Below are 20,537 nucleotides of genomic sequence, written 5' to 3' on the forward strand. Positions count from 1 at the left end.
TTCCTTGACACGTCTGTGTGTGGTGGCTCTTGATGCCTTGACCCCAGCCTCAGTCCATTCCTTGTGAAGTTCACTCAAATTCTTGAATCGATTTTGCTTGACAAGCCTCATAAGGCTGCGGTTCTCTTGGTTGGTTGTGCATCTTTTTCTTCCACACTTTTTCCTTCCACTCAACTTTCTGTTAACATGCTTGGATACAGCACTCTGTGAACAGCCAGCTTCTTTGGCAATGAATGTTTGTGGCTTACCCTCCTTGTGAAGGGTGTCAATGATTTTCTTCTGGACAACTGTCAGATCAGCAGTCTTCCCCATGATTGTGTAGCCTAGTGAACCAAACTGAGATACCATTTTGAAGGCTCAGGAAACCTTTGCAGGTGTTTTGAGTTGATTAGCTGATTGACATGTCACCATATTCTAATTTGTTGAGAATTGGTGGGTTTTTGTTAAATGTGAGCCAAAATCATCACAATTAAAAGAACCAAAGACTTAAACTACTTCAGTCTGGGTGCACTGCATTTATTTAATACACGAGTTTCACAATTTGAGTTGAATTACTGAAATAAATGAACTTTTCCACGTCATTCTAATTTATTGAGATGCATCTATATATATATATATAATGTAGTTTGTAACTTAAAATTAAAGTATATTCATATAATTCACAAATTTTATGATTAATATGTTAAATAAAAATAAATATATAGCAGCACCAATTATCTCGTACGTATTCGGTGATTTCGGAGCAGCCCAAGCTGTTTCTCATCGCGCTGTGTGAAATACAGACTGAACAGTGGCTCAAAACACCCGACCGCTGCATGAGGCTGGATAAAGCAAACCAGTGTCGCGCTAGTAAAGTTTTGATGGACGACAGTTGTAATCAAAGTAAAGTAAAGTACAGTGTTTTGGAGACGTTTGTGAGGATCAGTGGTGTTTATGTACATATGGGCATCAGATGCTTCAAACACGATCACTTGTTCTGTCAGAGGAACTGTTCACTGATGACGTCGAGCCGCCTTCAGATCGCTGAATTTCCCCACATTCAGAATGTTTTCATTTTTCATTTCTATTTTGGTGTGTTTAGTGATTCTGAATGGATCCGTATAGTAGCTATATGCAGTCCTTTGGCATCTCCCAGTGGTCTTGATTGGTATTGCAGATTGACTTGTCCTTAATTGTCACTGTATAATTGAGCCTTAAGTACTTTTAAGTTAAGTTTTAAATAATGTCTGCAGTGCCATTTTTGCAAAGTATGTTTTTAAAAAAGAACACTGAAGGTTTAAATCTGTCTTGAATTTATTTTGTTTAAAAATAATAACATGGAATTGAAAAGTAGTAACACTAGAATACAAAGGATTTTGTGAATAGAAAAGGTTGGGGGGCCTTGGAGTAAAAAAAGGTTGAGAACCACTTCTATATGCAATACTAATACCAGTGCTTATATATGTGCGTATATATCACTCTCTTTCTCTTTAGTTCTCTCTTTCCCTCTCCTGTGAATTTGATCTGTGTGTCCTTCCTTGCCTTCAAGTCATTAAAATGCTAATGCATGCTTTAACTTCTCAATTCTGTGGTGACAGAGTAAGACAGTCAGTAGATGTAACTCTCGCTTTTCCTCTCTCTCGCTTATATTCTTTCTTTTGAAATGTAATCAATTATCAATGTAATGTAATTATTAATTACATTAGTCTCTGTAAAGTGACTAAAGTGTGAGTATAACGGGCATATTTTTAGACTTAGTTATGGAATTGTGAGTTAAGAGCTTTTTATTAAAAGAGGTCTACTTTTTTTAAAGCAGGTTTTCCTATTTGCTATCAACTTTTTTCTATCGATGAATTATGGGCTGTTTTTTGATGTATAAATTCATTAATTTAATTATTTATTTATTTATTATAATTTGTTTATTCTACAATTTAGCATAAATAATTTGTAATTAACTAATTTGTTTGTAATTATATTTCTTTTTATTCATTTATTTATATGCATTTATTTCTGTATATTAAGTATACTACTGTATATTTCATTTGAAATATTTTGTTAAAAAGGTCATGTCATAATTTCATCATTTTATTTTATAATATATAATATTGTAATTTTTTTCTGCAGAAAAATATTTAGTCATAATTTAGTAATACATTTCCATTTTTCACATTTCATCTCTTTGATCCTTTGTCTCTTGTCAGAAGTAGAGCAAGTCATATGCAATATAGGATAATACTGCAGGGTAGCATACCACAGTTTACTCTTATTATTAGTTTGAATAGTATCTATAAGTATTAGTACAAATCCGGCTTCATGTACACAATATTCATCTGTCATTTATTTTTTTGCGCTGAAAGACAAAGTATTTTTACAGTATGTTTTTATAGTGTGCTGAACTTGTTTATTTCGAAACATCAAGGAAACTTTGATGCATCATAATATGACTCCTTTAACACACAATCAGCAAGACACTTTGCAGAGTGTCAAAGCAAGAGAGGACTGAAGAAGAGCAGACATGCACAGAGGGAATACCAGAGTGTGACACAGGAAGGAGTGGAGACAGGGGACGGAAGAAAAGACAGAGGAAATATGCATTAGTAATCAGACCAGAGCAAGTGGGTCACTGAGTTTATTAAGAAAGGGGAGAGAGCGAGAGGAAGACATGTTGAATTCAATAACACGGAGAGCAAAGTGTAATTCAATAACCGCTGTAACACAATTTCTAATGTATCTAGGAAAGAAATGCATGTGTTTGACCATCTGTTCTTGCCAGAAAATGTTTGTAAGATTCATTATTTGTAAGATTCTCAGGGTGTGTTTGTGTGTGAACGTGAATATGTGTATATGTGTGTCAGCAGATTGGCCTTCTGTAGGGGAGCAGTGCATTGATTTCCAGCCCAAAGTCCAATCACATAAATCTAGTCTGGCTTGAGACACCAGGCCTATTAGCCAGACCCTCTGACTGGATTAACGAGACCACATTCTCTCTCACACACACACACACACACACACACAAATATAGGGTTGACCTTGCCTGTGTATTTAATTAAGATCGTCTACATTTTCGCACACAAACAAACACCCACATTTTCGCAGAATGCTAGAGACATGCTATCGGCTCTGAAATGCAATGCAAATATGATAAACGGCACTGAAAATAACAAATAGGGTGTTTATGATGATTAATGTTTAATATGTGTCATGTTTTTCTTTCAGAGACGAGAGAGGACCGAACCAAGAGGCTGTTCAGACATTACACTGTGGGCTCCTATGACAACTTTACCTCATATAGGTAATGTATATATTTGTGCATGCTGAAAAAATAAATGTTGGGCATTTTGGTTATCAATAGTTCAAAGCAAACCTGAGAAAGTTATAGTCTGACTCAGTGGAGTCTGTCATTTGTGGTATTCAGTCTCTACTGCCATCTAGAGGATAGAGGGTGTGAACACACATTACATCATGCTTTTACCATTTATATTTGCTTTTAATTTACACACACACTTAGTTCTCATTTCACATTTTATTGCATGCAACATGTTTCTGTTTGTTTTAGATTAAAAAATAAATGCATAAGAATTTGATTCCATTGAGAACGAAGAACTACATAAAATTTTACATCTGAGTGCAATAAAAAACAATCAGCGCATGCTATATTAAAGGAGAGGTCATGTTTTACATTATGCTCAATGTTACAGTGTAATTGGATATGCAAATCTACTTATGAATCATATCTGCTGTGTTTCAAGGTACAGTCAAATTAGATTGTATGAATGTAGTTAAAGGAGTCATATGATGTTGCTAAAAATAACATTATTTTGTGTATTTGGTGTAATGAAATGTGTTTATGTGGTTTAAGGTTCAAAAAACACATTATTTTCCACATACTGTACATTACTGTTTCTCCTATTTGCCCCGCCTTTCTGAAACGCATCGATTTTTACTAAGCTCATCGGTCTGAAAAGCGAGGTTTGCTCTGATTGGCCAGCTATCCAGTGTGTTGTGATTGGCCGAATTCCTCAAGCGTGGGACGGAAATGTTACGTCCCTGCGGCAACCACATGTGATGACCCCGGGCTGGACTCCGCTTCATCCACGGTGAAAGCCGATCCGGCGATCCACAGCGCAAAGTTGAAGTATTTCCTCAGTGACCAGCACAGATCAGCTCCAGGCATGACGAAGCGATATTGTCGTCTTTTGGAAGGCCAAACAAAGTAGATTCGCCTTCACAACGAAGCACACAACAGCGCCTTCACAACATGGTGGCGGTGGCAACAACAATACTACAGCGAGAATAAAAGTTACGCCTTCTTTCTTTGCGTGAACATTTGGGCAGCGTTATGCAAATCTTCCCACATCGTGATGTAGACATGTGGGGGCGTGTTAGAACGAGCCGTTTTAGGTAGGCGTGGTTAACTCTTAACTTTTATAAAGAATATCTCTTTAGATTTGAGACTTTAGTCTTTGCAACTTTACAGATCTTCTTTATGCACCAAGAGCTTGTAACACTCCAAAGAGAAAGGAAAAATTTTAATCGCATCATATGACCCCTTTAATTCTGTCCCACCAACAAATATGAGCAACAAAATATGATGTTGTATGCTTTAATATAAAAATAATGACAAAATAAATGTATTTTCTATATTTTATACATATTATTAAATGCATTTATTTTATTCAAAATGAATACATTTAGATATCTACTACAGTTTCTCACAGCATTGCACAGCTTCTCATTTAAAGTTTGTATAGTTTTGTACTACAGAAACAGTAAAAAGTTTGTATATTGTATACTTATATTGATGCAAGACTCTCAAAATGATTTGATTTACACCCAAGAAACCAAATGGTGACATTGGTGAAATGTCTTTTCATTATACAAAGTTGCAGGTCAGAGTGAATTTGAATTCTGCAGGTGAATTTTGCAGGTTTTTAATTCTATGCAGCTATATGCTTTATTCAGGCTTGTGCGTATTTAATTTTGGGGATGAAAACAAGGCTATGAGAGATAGACGTACAGTTTAATGGATTGTACTGTTGTTTAACAAACCTACCGATTGTTCAGTGTCTTTCTGAAAACAAAACAAAACTCCATAAAACAGTTTTAAAAGCTATAAGTTGTGAAAATTAAGTGATCTAAGACTTGTACACTATGTGCCATTCTAAAGACTGTAAAGTGTATCCCTCACAGCCTCATTTTCATCCACGGTAAATTCAGTTTGGCCTCCAAACCCACTAAGGTCTTTTGAGGCAAATCATTTACATACTCTTGCATATCTATTCTACCTAGTGTGAACACAACACATAAGCAAGTTTTTGTTACTGCAGTTTTAAATATATTTAACACTATAAAGTGTTTTCGAAATTAAAGACTGCTTGATGTGAGACGGAGGATAAGATGAGATGAGTTTGGGAAAGTAGTAAGAGAGAGAGAGAACGAGAGAGGATTCATTACTGGAGTCTCTCTGTCAAACTGATACTTTTCACTCCATTCATCTTCTCTTGCAAGGATGCTCAACAACAGCAAACAGGTCTAGAACAGCAGCCTAAAGAACTGCACCCAGTCAAATCAATTACCTTCTGAAATGGACTCGAAACATACAAGACAAATGGAGCCTCTCAATATGAGATGTGAATGAATGACTATCACCTTACTGAAATCCTCAGTAAGGGGCCCTGTTTAGAGTAACTGTTGGAAGTTGCCAAGATGGCGATCCATCTCTGAACTCCAAACTGTCATTGTATCAACTTATTATAAATTGTTTTTAAATCATTATTAATAAATTAATTAATGAATCAAATTAAAATGTACATGTTAGCATGTGAGTACACTGTAAAAAATGTCAAGCCGTTTCAACTAATTATTATTTAGTAACAAGTTCCACAGAAATTTTACGTTCAGTCAATTTCTGTCTTCAAAGTGTTGCCTGAATTGTTATTTTTTAGTTGGCTCAACCTTTACTGAAATAGTTTTATAGTCCATTCAACTAAAATTATTTAATTGGTCAAACATTTAGAAAACTACAGCAAATTGTGTCAATTAAAATTTAACCATTCACTCCATGTGTTTCATATGTTACCTCAACTAAGATTTATTATTTGAGCATCATAAGAAATTGCTGTGGAACTAGTTATTATATTTTATATTGAGTTTAAGAAAACGTTTACCTGGTGTCTATCAATCACTAAAACACACACATAGCCTTTATTTAATAACAATCTGCATTTATAACATACAGACTAAACATGCAGGCTTAAAGGGATAGTTCACCCATAAATGAAAATTTGCTGTTAATTGGTTCACCCTCAAGCCATCCAAGATGTAGTTAATTTTTTTTCTTCATTTGAACAGTAAAGGAAATTTTTAGGTGAAAACATTGTCTGTGAAAACATTGCAATTCACAAACTGCACGTCTCTGACTGCCGGCTTTTAAGAGTCAAATAAACATATACGGACCAAATTACCAATAGTTCACCCATAAATGAAAATTTGCTGTTAATTGGTTCACCCTCAAGCCATCCAAGATGTAGTTATTTTTTTCTTCATTTGAACAGTAAAGGAAATTTTTAGGTGAAAACATTGTCTGTGAAAACATTGCAATTCACAAACTGCACGTCTCTGACTGCCGGCTTTTAAGAGTCAAATAAACATATACGGACCAAATTACCAAAGGCTCCTGAGGACACATTGAGGCCTTATGAAGAGAAACAATCAAAAACCGGCAGCCACAGCGTGCAGTGTATCAATCGCCAAGGATCACCGTTTCAGATCAAAATCGTCTTTACTGTTCTACTGAAGAAAAAAAGTCACTGACATCTGGGATGGCCTGAGGGTCAATAAAATAACAGCAAATTTCCATTTTTGGGTGAACTATCCCTTTAAAGTGCTCCAGTTGTCAATCATTACATTTGTAATACAACTGCAATATTTATTTTTAACTTTTTTTACTTAAAAAAGACTAAACAAGTTTACCAAATATTACTTCTGTTCACAATTGCTTTAAAGTGCTCCAGTTGTCAATCATTACATTTGTAATACAACTGCAAAATTTATTTTTAACTTTTTTTACTTAAAAAAAGACTAAACAAGTTTACCAAATATTACTTCTGTTCACAATTACATCTTTAAAATGAATCAGAAGTCAGAAAAAATAAATGAACCAGGTGTTACAGTTCAACTGAACTGAGTCAAGTAAAGTCCAGTCACTGTATTTGCATAGTGCTTTTTACACTACAGATTGTGTCAAAACAGCTTTACAGTATTAAACAGAAAAATCGTGTGTCGAAGGAACCAAAACTCCATTGTTCTTCTCTGGCAAGACGAATCCAGCAGTTTAATTGCAGGCTGCAACACAGGTCAGATTGTGCAGAGGACTGGTCTGGTTCCTGTTGTCTTGTCCCGATGGCTCTCTAGGTGACGAGGTCGTCGGAGGAGATCTGTCTCTGGGGCTCATCTAGTTGTCCTGGTCTCCGCTGACATTCAGAGCTGTCAAGGGCATCTCTAGGTGCTGATCCACCATCTGATCTGGATACAGACTGGATCTGGTGGCTACGGTGACCTCGGAATAAGAATGAGACCGTCTAATATTAGCGTAGATGCCACTGAGAACAATAAAGCACATTTTAATTGTAGTAAACACTCTAAATTTTCCACATATTAGTCCACTTAGTGTTGAAAGGACACACACACTATGTAGTTGCAGTGGAGCAGTCTGGTCACATGGCAGTGTTTGGAGCCTTGGAAGAAGTGACTGGCCAGCATCTGAAAACTTGCAATGATGAGAAAGCACCAATGAAACCTTTGGCCACACCCTGAGGGAGAAATAAAGTGCAATTTATCTCAAGAAATGAAATGATGCCTTTAAAATCATTTAAAATGTAATACCAGTTCATTTAATTTGTGATAAAACAGAAGTGGCAACCATTTTTTTGGCACACAAAAAATCTCAATCCATCGCACAACACAGGGAGCATTGATGTTGACTGTTCATTAGTTGCAAGGATTTGTAACAGAACATGCACATATCATATTAAGTCTACCTTAAACAGCATTAAAATAATATCAAAATATGCCTGCCTGTTGTTGATAAATACCAGTGATGACGTTTTACAAATTGATTGATCAATTATCCCAATGTTTACTAAGCCATGGTCTCTTTACCAGTGCAGGGACTCGTGCACGATCTAGTGATTCACTACCTAGGGAACTGACTGAGACGCAGTCTGCTTTGATAACAGCCTTGTGAAAGGATTCAGTTGTTTATTCTCGTTCGGAATGACGAACTCCTCTCCGAAATGCCTTCACGAGACCAGAAACGCCATGTAATCCACCCCGTTTGAAAAGAGCCTGGTTGTTAGTCACGTTTAATGTCGACTTTTAAATTCACGGGACAATTGCAAAAGTTTGCACACGCAAAAACCCATTCAACAATGCCCATGTTAACTTCAGATAAGTGTATTACTGTGTTTACATGACACATTTCGTCGTAGCAAGCATTGGCTTATAAAAGAGAGAGACCGAGCAATCTCTTCATATCTTTTAACGTCACGGAAACACAAAAATATCATACAACACGCCAAAAATTAAACCTAAAATGAAAACACGGATTCTAGGAACACAAGTATAGCTCAAATATATTTAGAATTTAAAGTATAAGTCATAAGTAAAGTGAAAGTATAAGTCAAGTATACTTAAATGTCATTTTAAGTATATTCCTGAGAAGTACATAAAGCCCATTTCTGAGAAGTACATAAAAAGTAGACTAAAAGTATACTCTCCTATTTTTAGTTTAAAAGAAGTATACTAATAGCACACTTGAATAAACTTCTTTTTCGTAAGGGTCCCTTCACTTAAACAACTAATTTCTCTCAGACATATTCATACAACGCTTATTCGATGTTTTTATTTATGTTGTACGTTTGTGTATAAATACATATGTTTTAAATAATTATACGGTTACACCTTTTTTAATATACAAGTATTGATAAATTCAGTCTAAGTAACTTACAAATTCAGTTCCACCTACCTGACGCGTGAACTTGACATACATTTAACATAGCCTAAATATAAATTTTTCTTCGGACACACGACTTATAAAACACTTCTAAATATCCACTAAAAAACATCAGATATGCTGTATGTTTTTGTCGATAAATTTTGTCTAAAAAATAACATTTATTTAGTGGCACTTACCTGACTCGTGAACTTGACAAGATGGCGCTGTTTCTCCCGCGAAGTCACTCAGGCTCATGCACGTGCAGAATGATCTCAGTGTTTGCTGGATTCGTTTTTATTAGTTTAGTCAACATTAGCATAGCTAATTGTTGACTGGATTTGAAAATAACCGTTCATTCAATGTTTTTCAAATGTATTTGTGTAGACTTAATATAATATGTCCTCTCAACTAAGCCCAAGCAATAAAATTAGCTCAACTTAAATATTTTTGCCCTTCCAACAATTTGTTAATTGGATTTTTTTACAGTGTACGCCAAACTGTATTCAGCTAATATGAGAGGTCTGCTAATTGGGTTAAGCTGTAGCATGTGAACTTCGTTCAGCTGATGTGTTAAATCTACAGATTTGATATTAAATCTAATTAATTTTGTAAATATTAGTATGTCCGTGCCGAACTACATTCAGCTATATTAATAGATTTCGACTGTTAGCATGTAAGCATGCCAAACTATGTTCCGCTTAGTCTGTTAGGCTAATCAATGTAAATATTAGCATGTAAATGTGCCAAACAATGTTCTGCTAATATGACAAGACCGCTACTCAATTTAAACTGTAAATATTAGCATTCATGAACTTCTTTTAGCTCATACTTTCCCATGTCCAATCCATACTAAAAGACTGATGTTGTAAGTGTTCTAGGAAATATTTTAATCACTAATTAGATTTAGTATAACTGTTAATATAATACACTGTTAATTGCGCTAAACTGAACGTCAACAGTTAGCACACGTTGACCTAGCGTTGAAAAGCTAGAACACAGACAGAAAGCACACATTAACTGGCTGAAATATTTAAAATTCAAGTTCAAAAAAATCAAATTCAGAACTATGTTAAATGCCACATAATATTCAGTTTTGTTAAATGACACTTGTCAATAATTCTAATTTACACAATACAAATTCAATTTGTTTTGTCATATTATAAGCTCCATAGAGGTGTAGCTTCATTGACATGAGACAAAGTGGAGTTAACACGCTCATGCACGCTCCCCTCGGCTCAGGAGATCATTTTAAGGAGTTGTGTGTACTACATTGACAAGAAGTCAGCGCTACACTAAACCTTCTTCCTGAGGTCTAATGGCCTTTATATTAATTTTCACACTTCATTATCTCATCAAATTATCATTAGGTGCTAGATTAGCTGAACTTGACTGTGAGGGCTTTTGTAAGCTTATAACAAATATTTGAAATGGTTAATGCAATTATATAACAGAAATATTACATAAGGCATAAATCAACCTAGACAATGTACACATACTTATATACCATAATTTAAAAAAAAAAATATATATATATATATATATATTTAAAAAATTCCAGTTATTTTTACTATGGTATTGCCATGGTTTTACTATGATATTGTAAGGGACGAGATATCATATTAAGCTTTTGATGTTTGTTACTTTTTCTAAGTGTTCGCTTTTGCATTTATTAAATAGCTAATGCGAAATGCAACCCAAATATTCCACTGTCTCAGTTTAATGTGGCCTGTCTGGGATTTTGTTAGTAAACAAAACCACAGCAAATGCCAGTTCCAGACGCCCGACCATACACTGATATTATCACAGGCGTGACTGCTGTTCTGTAGGACAGAGCGTTTCGTTAACCCGAGGCGCTAACAACACCGAATCATCTGTAATTGATCTAATTGATTCTCCACTGCTTAATTAGATTCTTGTCACTCCTAATGCATCAGTGATGAAGACCCTCGGGGTACGAGAGAGAGAGAGAGATGAGCTTTCTTCTAATAGTTGATGATGCAGACACCAGTCGTTGCTCTGGTCTCATGTGATCACATAGACAGCTTTTAGTCGTTTTGTGGTAATTATTCTGCAATCAGCACACAAGCAGCTGTTCACAAGGACTTTATTATGCTCTGTTTGTAAAACAGATTTTTAGATGGTATGGGAGTTGTTATAAAAGTTAGGTGCTGTGTTAAGAGATATATATTTTGCTGTAATAAAATGAATATCTTTTTCTTTAGCTTGACTGGCAGAGCGTGGCACCAGCAATGCCAAGGTCATGGGTTTGATTCCCAGGGAAGACACAAACTGATCTATATCATGAAATCACTGTAAATTGCTTTTCACACTATGATTAACTTTGGATTAATGTCTTTTTACACCCTCTGCTGGTGCTGAAGGCATGCAGTGTGAATCAATACGGTGCTTGCATATTACAGCAAGTTGTTTAGCAACAGATAGCCAATCATAGACTAATTTATAATGACGCCATTTAATATTCATGCTTGGTACAGTAGCAGAAACATCCATGAGTTTTTTAGTTTAAACATCTGAAGGGGAGTTAAAACTGACGCATCAGATGAGATGCTATAATTTTTGTATACGTTTAAGAATGCTTAAATGGGAGGTTAAAAAATTAAAATTCTGTCATCACTACTCGCCCTCGCCCTTATGTCATTTCAAACCTGTATGACTTTTTTCAGTGAAACCTAAAAGAAGATATTTTGAGAAATGGCTAAGTGTTTTTTTTATTCTATAAAGTGGAAGTCAATGGTCTCCAGTATTTTTGGTTTCCAATATCCGGCGCAAGTCACCAGAGAGTCACTGGAAGATCCAGTTATGACGTTTATTAAAGCAAATATACGTTTATTTCTCAAATTAAAGCACATGCATGAACAAATCGTTTACAATATGATAAATAAAATGCATTTAGAAAATAGATAGAGTGTATCTAACACAGAATATTTTTAATGCATGACACTACAAGCATAACTGGTGTTTTTCAAACACTGGTCAATTTTGAGATTTCAGGCTATAACTTGTCTTCTGCAAAGAAAACATCTAAAGTACACATTACACTTTATCTGTTTGCATCTGTAGATTTAATTTACAATGCATATCTTTAAAGGCGTTTTTCTCAAAATTAGTTTTTTTTTTCATGCACTCCACTTCAGTAGCACTTACAAACAGCAAACCTTACAGTTTATATATACAGTCTATATTCTAAAGGTTTTTACAGAGGCGGTTGTTTATATATCACTCACCTGATTTATGTAACATTTTATTCCTTAAAACATGTTAAAAATTAGTTTTCTCCTGAAAATATTTTCAGATTTTTGGAGTGAGATATCCAAAAAACCCCTCGGTAAAAACCATTAACTCTAGTATGTCAACAAAATGAACGAAATATCCAGTGTTCAGATTTCTGTTCTGGAAATGTATGCAAATTAGTATATCAATTAGCATATTAAATTGCATAATGCCTCATTTGCAAATTCAAACATAACATTTCAGAAAACTTGTAATAAACAGTTATATTAATGTACTGTGATTAATCAACTGTGGAAAGTACAGCGATGGCTGTTCATTACAATTTGTAGCCTTTTCACCTGTAGTGTCTTGCCTTAAGCATGCAAAGCCCATTAGTTTTTTTAGATAGAAGCATCTGCCAAATGTCATGCAAGTCATGCAAATGCAGAACAGCACAGTTAATCATAACAGTGAGGTTAGTGAAGTGATATTTGTATGTCTAGAGCGCTGTTTGTATGTGTGTGTTGGCGGGGGGCTGATGGTGTCTACAGGCGGGTAACTGTGGCTCACATGAGTAAGGAAGAACAGATTTGTCCCTGCTGTTCGCGCTGATGATAACTATCTCCATGCATCCAGACAGATGGACCGTGTTTGTGTGTGTTAAGGGGAAGAGACCACCATAGAAAAAGATCCTTTGTGTGTCTCTGACTCGCTCTCTCTTTTGTGAGCACTCGTCCCATCTTTTTATCACTGATGGGCTGCACTTTAAGGCATGGATGCAGGGTTGACATTGTCTTTGTACATTTCTGGCTTTTAAAGGATGTTTTTGTCTCTCTAGTGCATTTGGAGTTGGACGGGGAAAGAGTTGAAGGCCCTCATTTTTCTGTCCTTTCATTTAATAGCATAAGAGGCTGGATATTAGCATTTTGTCCAATCTCCTAATGCAGTTAAAGAGGCTGCACTGGAGTCAAACAGAAGGACAGGAGCTTCCACCTGAGCTTTTTCATAGCGTCCACACTCTCACAGCTTCAGCTTTTAACCTGATTGGCTCATCAGCGGAGCGGGACGGGGATCAGGGAGAGTAGCGGTGTGTGGGGGTACGTCCAGGTGGTCCGGCCGTGGTGGTCCTGATACAGGCATGGTGCTGGAGTCTGACCTCACTGTCCTGCTCTCTCTTATGCCCAGTGATTACATCATCGAGGAGAAGAACGCTGTGCTCCAGAAGAAAGAGAATGAGGGATTCGGCTTCGTCTTGCGGGGAGCAAAAGGTAAGACGTGGCTTACATGGAGTTCATGGCCTCGGTTTGCTCTTACTGTCAGAGTTGATGCTTCTTTCACAATACTGGGTTGCATTACACACTTAAAGTCAACATGAAACACTGTTTGCAACACATTTGACTTTTGTAATGTGATGTATTTCCAAGTAAAACAGGATTTTCAAAAAATAGTTGAATTTGAGCATTGCTTGGCTTGTGAAAACTGACTAATCGGAATGGAGCAAGACTTGAATGCAATTGTATTACAGTCGAGTTTAAGTAGTTTTGGTTATAGGTTAACATAAATGGGTTATGGGTGAAAATAAAAAAGTTTACATTACATTTTAATGGAAGTGCATCGTAAGACCAGGAGCATTGTTAATTATTTAATTAATTTATTAAATATAAAAATGTATAATAATAGTCGAACCGATAGCCTTGTGGGCAGCCCGCTGACAAAAAGTGCCGTCCCGTGTTCGAATCCCGACTTGAGGACCTTTCCTGATCCCGCCCCCCTCCTCTCTCTCCCACTTCACTTCCTGTTAATTCTGATCTGTCCTGTCACAATAAAGGCAAAAAATGGCAAAAAATAAATCTTTAAAAATATATAATTATTATTATTATTATTGTTGTTGTTGCTGTTGTTGTTTTAACACTAATTACTAATAGTTAATAATAGTTATTTTTATTATTAACAATAATCACAATTATAATAAATTTTTATTATTATTGTTTTTGTTCTTAAATTATTTTCAAATATATGTATGAAAAAAGTTCTTATTAAAATTATTATAACAATAAGTATGAATAGTTAATAATAGTTTTTATAATTTTTATTGATAATCAAAATGTAATATTAAACAATATATTAATAATTAATAATCAAAATTGGCATGAAAAGTATAACAAAAATATTAGTATTTAATTATTTAATAATAATAATAAAATAAATAATAATAATAATAGTTAGCTTACATTCCCAGGGAACAAAGGGATTGATATACAGAGAAAATTAGATTTAAGATGTTCTAGTTGTGATTAAAAGAACCCTAAAAGCAATAGACTCATCTGAAGAATGTACAGTATAATGTGCCATGAAGAACTTTTTAATATCCAGTGGCCAATATAAGGATCCCTGTAAAAACCCAAGCATTGCAAAGAACCATTGAACCAAAATGTAGTTTTTCTCTAAAGTTAAAATGAATATTGCTCTGAAATAACATCCATCACACATCTACAATCATTTATATGAAATAAATGCATATCAGTAGTGCAACAGTGTGTGTGCTTTACAGATGCGGTTCTGGTGACAGCATAAAATAGAGTTAAGTGAAAGTTAACTTCATTACATACATAATCAAATATCGCGGTCTCTGGTTCATGTTGTGACATTTCTGAAACATTTATAGTGGTGACTCAACAGCATTATTAGACAGTTGTGTTTGACCAGCAGGGTTTGTGAGTAGTGTGTGTGTGTGTGTGTGTGTGTGTGTGTGTGTGTGGCAAACAGGAAAGAAAGTAGTGGGTGGAGAGAGCGGGGCGGGATTTTCCAGCCGTGAAAATGCAAGTATTCATATTATTTTATTTTTTTATTTTACATTTATTATTTTTGTGTTAATTATTATTATTTTAAATCTTTAAAATAATAATATTATTATTTTAAATGTAGAGTTACATTTCTGGGTTTTATTTTTTTATTTTAATTTGAATTTGAATTTACTTTCCAACAATGAAAATGCGACTCTTAGGGTTTGCGACTTACAAACAAGATCTGCAGTTTAATATAATGCTTAAATGTAGTTTATATGTATTCATGTGTGTCTCTCAAGAATAACATCTTACTGTTAAGTCAGTTACACGCAAATGGTGTAATATTGAGTATGTGGTATTATAGTTGAGTTATAGGGAATGTGCTGACTGCTGGTTTTGTTTGTTTATTGTGGGCGGGGCTACTGCAGTCAGACAGAAGAGCTCTTAAAGGCATGGGTTGCTAGGGAACCAGTTTTTGATGCACTGTACTGTATGTAATGATCAGTGAGAGATTTCTCTCAGCAGGGCAAATCTAGTCTCAAACACGAGGAAAAGAAATGCTGCAAGAATGAATAAAGGAGCGAGTGTAATGATCATAGCCGATCGAGACAGTAATGACTGTGTTTGTCAGAGGAGAAAACTTCAGGAGCATTAACTAAATGACAGGGTTATTTGTCACAAGGAATTGTGATGACTAAGCAGATTGAAGTGTTTTCTGTGCAGCCTTTCCACACGCACACATTTGTGCATTCCTACACCCACTCAATCGATTAGCAGTTGAATGAGTCCACCGGTAGATTTATTAGAACCACAGCAAAACCTCGAAACCCAAAGAGGTAGTCTATTCAATATCCATGCAAACTATCCTCACTTTTATCTGCAACTCCCACACAATCTGAACCCTTCATTGACCTGTGTTTGCTGTGTTACTGGATGATGGAACAGCATAGTAAGACAGTCATTTAGCAGACCCTTTTATCCAAAGCGTCTTACAGTATAGACTGATTTAGGATGGTTGACTATGCAGATTCATACCTAACTGTAAAGTACTGTAAATATAAGTTTTTTTGCATTCACTCTATGCTTTTTTGCAACTCTTTATATATGCATCAGACGTTCTCGCTGTCTTACCTGTCTAGTTAAATTAGTGTCTGTTCTGTTGGTTTTTTAGAATTATTATTATTAAATTTTTTTTTTAATATATGTTATTTATTAAATTCTGGATTAAAGGAAAATGACTGCACATTTAACATGCTCTGTGAATATTTTTATTTCATTTGATTTTATTAAGTGTATTTTTCACCAAAATGTGAGTATTATTAAAGTTTGTAGCTTATAATATATTGCTATATATAATATAATATATATATAATATATATATAGCTTATATAATATATTGCTTAAATGTAGTTCATATATGTTCAACAGTGAGTCTGACAAGTGCAAAATGCATTAACTACACTTACATTTAATGCATTAGCAGATGCTTTTATACAAAGCAACTATTTTATTTTATTTTATTTTATTAAAGTAATTATAATTATTATAATTATATTTATTAAATTGCTGGATTTTTTCACATGTTCCAGAATCTTTATTTTATCCTATTTTATAATTAAGGGGATTTCCACCAAAGAAAAATGTGAGTATATTTTACAAAGATTGTAGTTTATAAATAAGTTCCACAGCTAAATATATTGCTTAAATGTAGTTCATATATGTTCAACAGTGAGTCTCACAAGTGCACAATGTATTAACAACACATATATTTAATGCATTAGGCAGATGCTTTCATCCTAAGCAACTTATTTATTTTTGTTTTATTATTTATTAAGTTGCTGGATTTTTCACTAAGGAAAATGACTACACATTTGACATTTGTTTTATTTTATTTTATTTTATTTTTTTAAATTTAAAACAAAATGTTGCCAAGAAAAATGCAAGTATTATTAACAAAGTTTGTAGATTATAAGAGCCACAGCTTAATATATTGCTTAAATGTAATTTATATGTTCAACTGTGATTCTCTTAAATCCTAAATGCATTAACTACAATTCTATTTAATGCATTTGGCAAATGCTTTCTTCCAATGCATATTGCATTGCATTTAAGCCATATATTTGATCAGTTCATGCATTCCCTGGGAGTCAAACCCATGACCTCGGTGTTGCTAGCAGGATGCTTTGCAGCATGCAACAGAAATGAACTGTCCCTGCAATCAGAGGGAAGTGCTGTGTTGTTTATGCCCCTAAGACAGATCCTTACCCTAAAATCTGATTGTCGATGAGAATGTTGTTCTTTCTTGGCAAAATCACGGTCACCTGCAAAGTTATTGCAGGGTTATTGCATAACTCTGGGCTATGCGAACTACCACACACTTACACACTACTGATGAAGTAATAATAGAGTGTCTGTTGTTAGTTTTGTGGCTATATCCTCCCACACACACATTCAAACTCACACACACAGATTCTCACAGTTGAAATGCACAAACCCAGGCCTTGCTCCTGCCAGAGTTGCCATGGTTACTACAATGCATGTTTGAAGTAAGTATTGCATTAGTGCCTTGGTATTTCTCTCCTCGTCTTTCTCTCTCCAGCTCCACTCCGGTCTGCAAGGTTGTTAGCTGAAGGAGTGAGGAGTTTTATGCCGATGTTACTGAAACGACAGAAGAATCTGATCTCCTGGAACTCTGATCGTTTTCTTGGTGCTTCTTGTATCGCTGCTTGGGAGTTAATAGCATGCTTTGGACATAGCATCAGGTTTCGTTTCTGAGAGACAAAGGGAAACTCGGCCACCATTTGGGTTGTAAGAGGCTGAATGTGATATGAGGGGTTTTGGGAGACGAGTTTTTCTTTCTACCATCGGAGGGCCGCCAAGAACGGAAGTTGGTTTCTGGTCGTGCAATCACACAGGAGATGTCTGATAGTTGTATGATTCTATGTTGCATGTCAGAGAGAGAAAGACGGAAGGAGAGAGTTTAATCGTGGTGCGGCAGTGTGGTACGTTGATCTTCAGATGAAGATGGTGAAAAAGCGCTGGCAGCTGCCGATGGGCAGCAGCCGTGAAGGCCCCTCGCCACGCCATCCTATCTCCTCATCTACTCCTTGCCTTTCCTCCACAGCGCCCCCGCCTCCAAAAAGAGCGCCCAGCACCACCCTCACCCTGAGGTCCAAAAGCATGACCGCTGAGCTTGAAGAACTAGGTAAGACGCCCACAAACAAACACATGCACTATGTTGTGAGGTTGAATAGTTTTTCTAAATTGTTTTCCATTTATAGTTCATCCAAAAATGAAAATTTGCTGAAATGTACTCACCCTCAGGCCGTTCGTGGTGTAGATGAGTTTGTTTCTTCAACAGAACAGATTTGGAGAAATGTTGTTCAACAGTGGATCCTCTGCAGTGAATGGGTGCCGTCAGAATGAGAGTCCAAACAGCTGATAAAAACATCACAATAATCCACACGTGACATCGCAGAAATAGAAACCATTTCTAAAATAGAAACTTTGCATGTTGCCGTCATGGCTGGTTAGGATAAAAACTCTTATTGATTAATATGGAAAAGATACCTTATATCGTGTGTCATGGCGTCGCATGTAGTTAGGACATGGTGTAATACTGCTCTCTCCATTGGAAAAAGCCATCTCTTCTGACTCAATAAAGAAATATGCACAGACCAATCTTCATTTATAAGTGAAAACAGTTCTAAAAAATGTTGGTGGATTTTGATGTGAAAGGACAACAGGAGATTTTTTTCACTGGAAGAAGTGTTATTATAGATTATGGACTTGTATTTTGGCTGGAAGCAACGGTTTAAAGTTAAAATGACTTGATGATGGATTTGTTTCTTACAAACATGCAGCTTTTTACTTCACAAGATGTTAACTGATGGACTGGAATCATGTGGATTACTTGTGGATTTTTATGATGTTCATTCTGGCGGCACCCATTCACTGAACATCAGTGCATAGGATCCATTGGTGAGCAAGTGATGTAATGCTAAATTTCCAATGAAGAAACAAACACTGTAATTTACTCTATTGAAGGGCTGCGCATACTTGGATTCAGTGTGCACTTTTTTAAGCAAGAGCGCCCAGCACCACCCTCACCCTGAGGTCCAAAAGCATGACCGCTGAGCTCGAAGAACTAGGTAAGAATTCCTCGAGCAAACAAATGCGCTATGTTGTGAGGTCGAATATTTTTTCTTTCAGTTTTTGTCTTAAAGGAACAGTTCACCCAAAAATGAAGATTTGCTGAAACGTTCTCACCCTCAGGCCATCCGAGATGTAGATTAGTTTGTTTCTTCATCAGGAGAAATGTAGCATTACATCACTTGCTCAACAATGAATCCTCTAGAGTGAATGGGTGCCGTCAGAATGAGAGTCCAAACAGCTGATAAAAACATCACAATAATCCACACGTGACATCGCAGAAATAGAAACCATTTCTAAAATAGAAACTTTGCATGTTGCCGTCATGGCTGGTTAGGATAAAAACTCTTATTGATTAATATGGAAAAGATACCTTATATCGTGTGTCATGGCGTCGCATGTAGTTAGGACATGGTGTAATACTGCTCTCTCCATTGGAAAAAGCCATCTCTTCTGACTCAATAAAGAAATATGCACAGACCAATCTTCATTTATAAGTGAAAACAGTTCTAAAAAATGTTGGTGGATTTTGATGTGAAAGGACAACAGGAGATTTTTTTCACTGGAAGAAGTGTTATAGATTATGGACTTGTATTTTGGCTGGAAGCAACGGTTTAAAGTTAAAATGACTTGATGATGGATTTGTTTGTTACAAACATGCAGCTTTTTACTTCACAAGATGTTAACTGATGGACTGGAATCATGTGGATTACTTGTGGATTTTTATGATGTTCATTCTGGCGGCACCCATTCACTGAACATCAGTGCATAGGATCCATTGGTGAGCAAGTGATGTAATGCTAAATTTCCAATGAAGAAACAAACACTGTAATTTACTCTATTGAAGGGCTGCGCATACTTGGATTCAGTGTGCACTTTTTTAAGCATTTGTGCATATGAAGATGGACATTATTGGGCATCAGGGTTCTTCCAACTAGTCAGTCATTCAGATTATAAAATAGTCAATTAGGAAAATAGATAGTTTTACACATCCTATTCCCCTAACACAAGCCTAACACACATTTGGATGCAACATTTTCTCTCTATCTGTCTCTCTCTGTGTTGCTCTTTCTTGTTTATTTATTAACTGTGTCATCTCCCTCCTGCAGTCATTTGGGCTGTTCAAAACATCAGCTGTCTTTTCCTCTCTCGCTCAAGCTGTGCTCCGAGTTTACTGAGTTCATTATACATATTCACTCACGTTCACACACTGAAATGCATATCGACAGACATTTGCTGCTGTGAGACTTTAATGGAGAAGTGTTCTGTACATTTATTTCATGCTCAGCCTCTGCAAGGAGGAGAAGGGGAGGTAAGTTGAGGTTTTTAGAAGCCAACAAAAAATGTGTATGCAACCATCTTCACCTTGCTCATGCTGGAATATGATTTATTTG

The 20,537-nt window shown here is 35.7% G+C and overlaps 1 protein-coding gene across 1 annotated transcript in view; it reads left to right on the plus strand.

The window, feature by feature from the left end:
- Positions 1-20,537, plus strand: part of LOC107559873 (SH3 and multiple ankyrin repeat domains protein 3-like) — a 161,241-nt gene that overhangs the window by 128,573 nt on the left and 12,131 nt on the right. Inside the window, exons 11-14 of the mRNA XM_016243895.1 lie at positions 3,196-3,271; positions 13,391-13,520; positions 17,932-18,196; positions 20,432-20,455. Coding sequence (XP_016099381.1) covers positions 3,196-3,271; positions 13,391-13,520; positions 17,932-18,196; positions 20,432-20,455 — 495 coding nt within the window. The remainder of the gene's footprint in view (positions 1-3,195; positions 3,272-13,390; positions 13,521-17,931; positions 18,197-20,431; positions 20,456-20,537) is intronic.

The sequence above is a fragment of the Sinocyclocheilus grahami genome, unplaced genomic scaffold (genome assembly GCF_001515645.1).
Source record: "Sinocyclocheilus grahami isolate Dianchi unplaced genomic scaffold, SAMN03320097.WGS_v1.1 scaffold22.1, whole genome shotgun sequence".
NCBI classification, from domain to species: Eukaryota; Metazoa; Chordata; class Actinopteri; order Cypriniformes; family Cyprinidae; genus Sinocyclocheilus; species Sinocyclocheilus grahami.